General features: G+C 61.5%; 1 protein-coding gene across 12 annotated transcripts in view; it reads right to left on the reverse strand.

Annotated features, from left to right (window-relative positions):
• Position 1: 1 nt before the first annotated feature.
• Positions 2-10070, reverse strand: part of Eln (elastin) — a 29845-nt gene continuing 19776 nt past the window's right edge. For 6 of the 12 annotated variants that reach the window (XM_013520585.1, XM_013520582.1, XM_013520584.1 and 3 more), the window contains 15 exons: positions 9693-9746; positions 9051-9203; positions 8834-8875; positions 8466-8618; positions 7522-7578; positions 6406-6513; positions 6265-6324; positions 5659-5784; positions 5255-5293; positions 3897-3968; positions 3749-3808; positions 3527-3613; positions 2748-2786; positions 2196-2240; positions 1397-1806 (listed from right to left, as the gene is read on the reverse strand). In XM_013520585.1, the coding sequence (XP_013376039.1) occupies positions 1658-1806; positions 2196-2240; positions 2748-2786; positions 3527-3613; positions 3749-3808; positions 3897-3968; positions 5255-5293; positions 5659-5784; positions 6265-6324; positions 6406-6513; positions 7522-7578; positions 8466-8618; positions 8834-8875; positions 9051-9203; positions 9693-9746 (1244 nt within the window). In that variant the 3' untranslated portion in view covers positions 1397-1657. Of the gene's footprint in view, positions 276-1396; positions 1807-2195; positions 2241-2747; positions 2787-3526; positions 3614-3748; positions 3809-3896; positions 3969-5254; positions 5294-5658; positions 5785-6264; positions 6325-6405; positions 6514-7521; positions 7579-8465; positions 8619-8833; positions 8876-9050; positions 9204-9692; positions 9747-10070 lie in introns of those variants that run through there. The other 6 variants (XM_013520587.1, XM_013520589.1, XM_013520583.1 and 3 more) reach the window with 6 other exon arrangements.

Genomic DNA, 10070 nt, shown 5'->3' on the forward strand with positions numbered 1-10070 from the left:
GGGAGGGCCCCAGCCCACCCAGCCGTGGCGTCTGAAAGAGGGGCCCCCCGTTGGGGCCCGAGGCCACCCCGCTCTTGTTTCCTTGTCCTGTCTGTGGGTGTCCAAGGCCGCCGGCCTGCCGTCCCCTCCAGGGCGGGGGTGGGGTGGGGTGGGGTTTCAGAGGGTCTACATTCTCCACCAAGCAGTAGCACCAACGTAGATGAGGTCGAGAGTCAGGGGTCCCCCGGAAGCTCACTTCCTCTTCCGGCCACAGGATTTCCCCAGGCAGGCCCCGCCTGGGTGGGGGCAGGGGGACAGCAGTCAGTTTGGACCCTCTGGGGTGTCTCTGGGGTGTCTTTCCAGCCCTGGCCTGTTCTGATCACCTCCAAGAAGCAGAGGGAGCCCGAGAGGAGCCTCAACTCCCAGGGGCAGGTGGGGCGGCAAGAGCGCCCCAGATATCCACGATGAGATGGGGACTCCCAGAGGAAAGGGGCCAGGCCGGGCGGGGCGGGGTCAGGAGGCTGTAGTGGGGAAGCCCCTTAGGAAAGGGCTCAGAGCAGCCCCATCGATAGATCCTTCAAAAGTCCAGGCGTCAGGTCACTAAGCTGAGGCCCAGAGAGAGGGCAGAGGGCCCTGTGCACATCGGAAGAGGCCGGGTGGGAAGAGGAAGCCCGGATCCCTGGCCCACCTGGCAAGGGTCTGACTGGCAAGGCTGTCAGCTGCCCTGGGAGCAGGCGCTCCGGCCTGGCCTTAGCCAGCGGGGCTCATTCCCGCCACCTGGTGGCAGCGAGCGTGCCCCTGGGCGGGTTTGGGCAGCCTGGGCCTCCCCTGGGTGGGCTGGAGAGCCGGCACCCTGTCTGGTGCTGTCCCTGGGCTTCCTGCCCCTGGCCTCCCTGCCCCTGGCCTCAGCTGCCTCACTGAAGCGGGAAGCAAGTGCGGGCAGAGAGGATTCACGAGGCTGAGCGACCACAGGGCAGAGTTGTGTGTGTCTATGTGTGGGGAGGTTGGAGCAGCTAAGGAACCCGGGGCGCCTAAGGCCTGGCTGTGTAGAAGGGATGGATAGCATCCAATCCCGTCTGCCCACTTGCTATTAGGCCTGGGCCAAATCGGCGGCCCCTCCCCAAGTCCAGGCAGGAGGACAGGGTCGCCAAACGGCCTTTGCTCCTCGCTTATTACCTTGATATCCAAGGGCTCCCAGGGCCCCTCCGAAGGGCTTGGGGGGCTTCCCTGTGAGGGGGAGAGGGCGGATACGGAGGACATTCCCAAGGTCCTGCGGTCCGACCTCTCCTGCCCAGCCTTGCTCCTCTCCACGTACAAGGGGCCAAGCCTGAGGCCTTTCTGTGGCTTGGTGCCAGCCCACCGCAGTTACCTGGGGCCTTCACATTAAGCTACATCCCCAGCCTTTTAAAATTTTTTATTTTGAGACAAGATCTCACTAAGTTGCTCAAGCTGGGCCAGAACTTGCGATCCTCCTGTCTCAGCCTCTCAGAATGCTGGCTACGGGCATTTGCCCCCATTCCTAGCAAGTTACCTTCTCTTTTGGTGGAGACTTGTCAGTGTCTGCAGTGAGACCCCAGGCCCCTGTCTTGCCCCCAAAACCTACTTAAGTGCCGGGCTGGGACACCAGGGATCGGGATCCTTGCCTCCTGTCCCCGCATCCCGAGGCTGACCTTTCAGCTTAGCCCGAATACCAGAGGACCAGCCAGGGCCACACTGGCTGCTCCCTGGGCAAGACTTTCCCTCCACCCCGAGTAAGGGTCCCGACCCCGGGCACAAGATGCCTTTTTATGGCTGACTCACCACCGACTCCCAGGCCCCCAACACCACCTGCAAGACAAGGAGAGGGGCTATGAGTGTGGTCACTGCCGGGAGCCCGAGAGCCCCGTAAGGACAACACGGCCAGGGCCCCGCGGAGGCTGTGTGGGGTGTGTGGTGTGAGAGGGGCTAGACTCGGAGCATAGGGTCCCACACTCTGAGCCTCACTTTACACTGTGTGAGACCCGAAGGGGAAGCTCTCTGTCCCCAGGGACCTCAGGGTACATGATATGTTTGAGAAAACTGATGTCCCCTGTCCTTAGGAGGAAGGGAGACAGAATGAGGGGGTTCTGGTTGGCTTGGGGTGTGGCTTTGTGTGGTCTGAGGTCCTGGGGATCACAGGGGATGCAGCCGTGGAGGAGGAGGGACCCAGCCAGAGTTCAAGACGGGTGCCGGTGTACCTGGGTAAATGGGGGACAATCCGAAGCCAGGTCTGGCTGCCACGCCTGCGGGACAGATTTGGGGTTGGTGGTGGGTGGGAGGCAGGCCCTGTTCTGGTTTGTCGCTCGGGCTTCTCAGAGTGGTGCCACCCCCGAAGCCAGGGTGGCTTCTCCCTAAACCTGCCCCACTCAGCATCCTGTCCCACGCCTCAGCTCTGCACCCGTTGGCCCTGTCTTCACTCAGGATGCCCTGTCCTCCCCTGGCCTTCAGGGTCCCCCTCTGCCAGCCCCGGCAGGACTGAGGGCTATGCAGCAAAGCCAGCCCTGCCTCCTGGGAGTGCCCTGGGAATGGCCCCTAAAACCCGGCCAAGGCCAGCAGCACCTGGCATGAGGGCACGGGGACCAGTGAGGACACAGAGGCCCAGGGGCAGGGGCCCTGACATCCCCCGCCCTGGTTCTGGGTCAGGGAAGCCCGGAGAAAAGGACCAAGGGCAGGACCTCGGTGGGGCAGGGTGCGGATGGGATACAAGTACCAGGGGGCCTGGGCGGGGACAGGTGTTAGGGGCCACTCACCATATTTGGCTGCTTTAGCAGCAGCAGCTGGAGACACACCTGAAGAGGTAGGGCACAGGAGGGCTCAGGAACAGCCCCCGCCTCCCCTCTTCCACCCACCTTCCTGTGACCTTTCTTAAGCTTCTACTGTGTGCCCAGCCTCGAGGTGCATGCCAGAAGAGGCTTGAGGGCCAGTTCAAGTCGGGGGCCCCAATGAGCTCCCCAGGGAGACTGGGGTGTCATCTTGGAGCCACGGTGATGGAGACTGGGAAAGTCTCTCTGGGCTTGGATCGCCTTCTGTGGAAATTGGGTGACAACCTCCCACGCCCTGTGGCCAGTGGGTAAAAGGGAGGGGCGATGACAGGGACGGGCCTCTGCCGTGGGGACGGCTGGCTCCACGTGCTCAAGCCCCTGCGTAAACAGCACTTAGGACCGAGGGAGCTGGGGGAGGAGGTGCAGCCCAGGAAGCCCGGGACAGACGCAGCTGGTGCAGGCAGGGGGGGCAGGGGCAGCCTGAGCCACGGGGGCAAAGGTGCACACAGCAAGGGCCTCTGGAGGAGCTGACTGCGCCTGCCCAGAAGCCCTGAGATGCACCCTGGAAAAAAAATGCCGAGCTGGCTTCGGGTTGTCTCCCAGGAACCCAGGTGTGCCCGGCGCCCGGCCCTGTCCTAGGCAATGCCAGGTCCTTCCTCCTCCTTTCGCAAGGGCTGAGCCAGTATCCAGTGTGGGGAAAAAGCCTCTGTCTCTCTTTCACGCACACACACGTCACGCACTGTACTCTGATCTCAGAGCAGCCTTACCTCCGAGTCCGCCAAGTCCCAGTCCTCCGACTCCGAGGCCTCCAACTCCCAGTCCTCCAGCTCCAAGCCCACCGACGCCCCCCAGGCCTGGGGAGAGAGCTGGGCGTTAAATCTGCCGGCTGAGGACCCCGGCCCGAGTCTGTCTGCCGAGGGACAGAGCCTCCTGCAGGGACACAGGGCCCAGGGGCCTGGCAGAGCCTCCCGAACATGGCCGGTGCTCACCGAACTGGGCAGCTTTGGCGGCAGCTTTGGCAGCGGCGGCCGAGGCAGCGGGCACGCCTCCTGGGGGCAGAGGGGAAGCACAGGGAGGGACTGTTTGTGGCTCCCAGTCCCCCCCCACCCCACAGCCTGTCCTGGGGTTGAAACTCACCTACAACACCGCCAGGGACACCTACTCCTCCCAGGACGCCAGGTCCTCCCAGGGCCCCGACCCCTGCTGCTCCTGTGGACAGAGGAGTGAGGATTGGTCCTCCATGCCAGGAGGAGGCGACACAAGGCAAGCAGGCAGGCGGCAGAGGCGGTGTGGCCCAGTAGGAGGAGCGCTGGACAGCAAGTCCTTCCCTGAACATCCAGGGCTGAGTAGTGCCCCTCAGGCCTTGACCTCCCCTCTCCACAGGGTGTGGTCACTTCCGTGTCCCTCGGCTGGTGCTGGGAGCTGTGGGCCAGGTAACACAGAGGCTGGGAGCTGCTGAATTCAGGCCAGGCTGATTCGACAGCCCTGGTTCGAATCCAGTTTGAGTCTTGGTTTCTCTGTGTCCTAGCTGTCAGCTCTCTGAGCCGAGTCCCCACCTCCCTGCTTGCCTTGAGGGCGTTTGTGAACAGAGGGACACATAGCCTGAGAGTCTGCGGGCTTTGAGTCCTGGCCCAGTGCAGCGCTGCCAAGAATGGTAGCGGCTGATTGACAGCTGTCACTCACTGGGATACTCAGTTCCAGGCACTGCCACAGGAAAGAGAGCCCTCCCCAGCCCACACTGTGCAGACTGGAGCGTTGAGGCGGGCCAGAGGTTAAGGCATGTGCTCCAGGTCTCAGGACAGGAAGTGGCTTGGGAGCCACTGACGTCCTTAGCTGCTCTGCATGGTGACACCGCCTGGTTTCCCTGACAGTGTCTGTTGACTCCTGCTGCCCGGGCAGCTGGCAGGGGATGGGAGAGGAGCTAGGCTGAGTGGGGGCTGCTGGCACGCGGTTGAGGAAGCTGGGATTTTCCAAGATGGAAACCGGCCATGGTACCCGACTGGGTCCCCGGCTGAGGCCCCCTGCTGGCTCCCAGGAGGATCGCAGGGACAGACGCATGGGCACCGCCAGGCCAGGCTGCCCAGGGCCGAGCGGCTGGTGGGGCGGGCAGGTCTGCCACGTCGTCGAGGCTGGCTGACCGGGGCAGGCTCAGTCACGCTGAGAGGGAGGCAGGGAGGGGACAGGCGCCCAGATGGGAAGTGCGGATCCTACTCCGCTCTGGAGAGGATGCAGAGGCTGCTCGGCCAAGTTACAGTGACAGCGGCCCTGGGGCCCGTGGAATTCAGGACCCCAACGGGGCTTGGAAATGTGACGGGTGCTTCTGGTTGTCACAGGGGTTGGAAGCATCCTCGGCGTTTAGCAGGCATGGGGCAGCGCTGTAGCAGTCCTAGAAATCGTGTTGCTCTGTCCTGCCCATCCCCCTGTGCTGTCTGGGCTGGGGCAGGGTGGGGGGTGGGAGGGTGCAGCGAAGCAGGCAGCATGGGGGTTGCACTCACTGTATTTAGCTGCTTTAGCTGCGGCCAGGGATCCAGGTACTGGGAGAAGGGAAAGAGAAGGGGGTCGGTGGCTGAGCTCCAAGCCTGGGTTTTGCTGCCTCCTCCAGGGAGTCCACTCTGACTTCCTCAGCATGAGCTGCTTCCTCAAAGCTCAGCCAGGGGCACACACTGCCAGACATGGGGCTCCAGGATCTGTGTGTGCCCCTGGCACTCTGATCTGGGGGTGCTTAAGGGCTGAACTGTGCTTCTCCCTTCTATTCATCCCTTCTCGAATTCTCCAGGCCCCGTATGGCCTGCCTGAGGCTGGGCACCTAATGGAGAATCTGTTTTGCAGCTGGGTGGTGTGGTCTCCTTCCTCTGAGATTGGGGGACACCTTCTGACCAGCCCCTAGGAGGCTCCTTACCGACCCCAGCTCCGAATCCAGGGACACCAACACCAACTCCAGCACCAGGGACACCAACCCCGAAACCAGGAACTCCGGCACCAACTCCAAAGCCAGGGACACCAGCGCCCAGCCCAGCAGCGGCCCCTGTAGAGAGATGGGCAGTGGGGTGGCGGCAGGCCAAGGAGCAGCCCTGGGGGGTGGCTGCCCTGAGGACCGAGTCAGGCCCTCAGTTGAGTAGCAGCCTCCTCCCTGGCTCTGCCCCTGACTCCAGCTGACCCTGTGCTGCCCGGGAATGGGCTTCCAAGGACTCCCACTGCCCCAGCCCGGCCCCACCACACACTAGGATTGGAGGCTCCATGCTGTACACCCCACTTCTCTGCCTTATAGCCTGCTCTTCCCTCCGGGCAAACTCATCTACTTTTCCCAGTGACCTTTAGGTGGTGTTGACACCCACATTTGCGAGGTGCAGGAGGAGAAGGAGGCCCCAAGGTCATGTGGCTACTGTGTGACCCAGGGCCGGAGCCCAGGTCCTCCCCCCGACCCCGTCGTGCCTAAGGATGCACAACCAGGTCTGAGGAACCAAGCAGTCCCGCTGGCGGGGAGCAGACGCAGTTGGGCACTCACGGTACTGGGCTTTGGCAGCTGCTTTAGCAGCGGACTTGGCTGCAGCTGGGACCCCTGCTCCTGGAGGGAGAGAAGGGGCTCAGCGACGGTAGGCGTGGAGGTCTCAGGGCCCCCCAAAGTCTATTCACATAGGTCACTCACCTGCAATACCGCCAGGTCCGATACCACCAGGCAGGAGGCCACCAGGCAGGAGGCCACCAGGACCAACGCCGACACCGCCTGGAACCCCACCGATGCCGGGGCCTACCCCTGCAAGCGTGAGCACAACTAATCCTTAGCCAGGGCTGAGCGCAGAGCACTGAGTCAGGAGCTGTGGGTTCTGGGCCCGGCCCTCGTGTGACCTTGCTGTGTGACCCAGGGCCAGTGTCTTTCCCTGTATGGGCCTCCACTTCCTCAGCCCCATACGAGGTGTGTACCAGTCAGCAGGACTTGGGCTTTTGAGGAACAAGTCCTGGGGAATTTGAGTGTGATGGGAACTATGGTACATAGCGGAGCTCTGAGCCAGATGAGGTGGCACATGCCTATAATCCTAGCACTCTGGGAACCTGAGGCAGGACGATTTCAAGTTCAAGCCCAGCCTGGGCAACTTAGCCACTTAGTGAGATTCTAAATTAAAAAAAACAACCAAAACAAATTTAAAAAGGGCTGGGGATATAACTCAAGGTAAAGGCTCTTGCTGGGTTCAGTTCCCAGTAATGAAAAAAAAAGTTAAAAGAAATAAAATAAAGGGAACTCTGCAAGACCTGAGTTCAAATCTCAGCTCTGCCGCCATTAGATCTGAGACAAGAGGAAAGTTACTGAAGCTGGGGGAACCTCAGCTTGCACACCTGGAAAGTGGGAACAATGATACGACTTCCTAAAGCTGCACAAGTGTTTGGAGGTGCAAGTGAACCTGAAGCTGAAACATTCTCTGGCCTAACCAGCCCTAAAAATTCTGTCTCAGTCTCGCTTTCTGCAAGTGCCCAAGGTCAGGCTCACAGACATCACCCTCCCACCCCACCCCTGGGTCTGTCCTACAGCGGGGCTCCATATGCAGGGAATTGTGGGTGCCCAGGGCTGACAGGATGGACCTCAGAGGGAGTAAGAGGGACGGCGGTCATAAGGGGGGTAGGGGGAGGACGGGGACTTAGGGTGCCCCGCTGCAGCTGGCCCAGAGGTCACAGTCTCAGAGTGCAGGAGGCAGGTCCTGGGGGTTACCGGGCACCTTCTCAAACTGCTTCCCTAATCAGGGGTGGGCACAGAGGTGGGGGAGCTTACCGAACTGGGCTGCTTTGGCGGCGGCTTTGGCGGCCGCAGCTGCTGCGGCATCTGCTCCTGGATGAAGGGAGAAATATGAGATCGACCCCAGCACCCCTCCCCAAGGTCGTCCATCCTTCCTGGCATCCCCTGCGGAAGTCCCCCTCTGCACATTTGCCTCTGTCCCTTGGCCTGGGAGGGTGCCTGGCCGTGTCCCTGCCCCACCGGGGCTCCCATGAGGCCTGAGGGGCAGCTCTGAGCCCTCGGGGGTCAAGTCCTGGGTGAGAGCAGAGGGAGCCCACAGCAGTGACTGGTAGGGGTGTCACGATCATCCCCCAAAGCCTAAAGTAGAACTTTCTCCTTAGGGTGCTGCAAATGCTAAGACATCCTGATAATGCCTGTATCCAAATTATAGAGGGAAATGAGCTTCTCTCTCCCTCTCTCCCTTCCTCTCCCCCTCCGTTCTTTCCTGCACTGGGGATGAACCCAGGGCCTCACACATGCCAGGCACGTGCTCTACCACTGGCTTGTTTCTTAAGAAAACTGAGAAGAGGAATTTTCTCCTGGAAAGAATAAAGAATGCAGACAAGAAACCTGCTGATGGGAAAAACAACCAAGGAAGGGTGTCATCGAATGTCACGGTCACTTAATCACTTCCCTTTGCCCTCTGACTGGTGGAGGAGAAAAAGCCCAAGGGAACCCAAAGATTTTAGGTCCTGTACTGCTAAGGAACCAGACAGACCCCAGGGGGACGTGAGACCACCCAATCCCAGGCAGCAGGGTCTCTGCCAAGAGGCAGGATGACATCCCAGCGAGGGACACGACCCTACCACCAGGGTTCTTCCCTCAGGACCACCCTGCGGGAAACCGTGGCCCATTTCCCTCCTTGGGACCTGGTTGACTCCCACCTGACCCCGGGTTCCTTCTGGAGACCAACCTATGTGCGTGTTGGGGCCCCTGCTCACCTGGTACCGCTCCGGTGACGGGCACACCTGGTACTGCTCCTGGTATTACACCTGGTACTGCTCCTGGTACTGCACCTGGTACTGCACCTGGTACTGCTCCTGGCACGCCTGGCACTGCACCCGGCACCAGTCCTCCCAGGGCTCCAGCTCCTGCTGCACCCGGAGGAGCGAGGAGTTGGGGTGGACAGCGTGCCGTCCAGCACCTGAGCACGCCCTTTCGGGGCGAGGTGGCCAGCTTGGCCAGGCTGTCCCAGCCCTGGACACCCGAGTGGGAGGTGGCAGGTGGCTGTTCCCCTCAGCCGCCCTGAACTTGAAGAGTGGGCCTGTGGGACAGCAGGGCTTGGGGACAGCAGGGCGGGGCCACTTACCATACTTGGCAGCTTTGGCGGCGGCAGCGGCCTGGGCTGCAGCTAAGAGGAGAGGAGAGGGCATGAGGCGCTCTGATACTTCCCTGAGTGAGGCCGGGTGGGACCGCAGCTCCTGTCCCTCCTCCTCCCTGAGCACCCAGAAGCCCATGCCCGCTGCCCTAAGAGGAGGGACAGTCCCGTGCACTTCTGTGGTTTCTCAGGTGAGACTCAGACTTACGAGAAAGGCCAGCTGTGGGGACACCTCCGACTCCAACTCCGACTCCAGGTCCGACCCCGACTCCGGGTCCGACTCCGAAGCCAGGAAAGCCTCCGGCCCCAACCCCGACCCCGAAGGTGGGGATGCCCCCGACTCCCACTCCGGCCCGGGCCCCTGAAGAAGGAGAGAATGGGGGGAAGGGGCCTCGGTGAGAGGGGTCAGAAGGGCTCTAGGAAAGCCAGAGACGGCTGCGGGGAAAGAGGATGCGTGTGTCCCCTAGGTCTGGTTGATGAGGGCAGGAAAGGGGTGCCTGGGTCCCGGGTCAGCCTCCTCCACGACCTCACTCTCCCCGCCCTCTGTTCTCTGGGTGCTCGGGGAGGGGTTGGGAGACTGAGCATGGGCTTCTTCCCGGCTGGGCATGGGTGCCTGAGAGGAGCCAGAGCGAGCGGAGGCAGGGCCACCGTCCCCACTGGGACACCATGCTGGGGCTGTCCCACCACTCAACCCCTTCGTTTCATGGTGGCTAAAACCGGCAGAGACACCACCCCAGACCTAGCAGGTCCAAGTCCCAGCTCCCAGGGAGATGCTCTGTGACCCCGGGTAAGTCATTCCCCTTCCCTAGTAAGTAGTGAGAGGCCAGGTCAGGCTGGGCAAAGCACTCACCATATTTAGCTGCTTTGGCCGCTGCTTTAGCAGCTGCAGCTGGCCCGAGAGGCCCTAGGGAGATCAGGGAGACAAAAATGCTCAGGAGAGAATGGAGGAGACATGTCCAGGACATCCCTCTGCCCATGTCTGTTAATCATCTTGCTGTCTATCCAGCCAGCACGGAGTTGTTGTCCCACACATCCACCATCATTTGTCTTAATCCACCCATCCAACCACCCAGCCCGTCCACCCAGGCACCCATCTATCCATCCACTCATCTGCCTACCTATCCACTTTTTAGCCATCAATCCAACCATCCAGTTTGGATTCACCTGCCTCCCTTCTACATATCCATCTATTTATCCATCCATCCATGCATCCATCCACACATCCATC

Source organism: Chinchilla lanigera, unplaced genomic scaffold, assembly GCF_000276665.1.
Source record: "Chinchilla lanigera isolate Chin_1 unplaced genomic scaffold, ChiLan1.0 scaffold00055, whole genome shotgun sequence".
NCBI classification, from domain to species: Eukaryota; Metazoa; Chordata; class Mammalia; order Rodentia; family Chinchillidae; genus Chinchilla; species Chinchilla lanigera.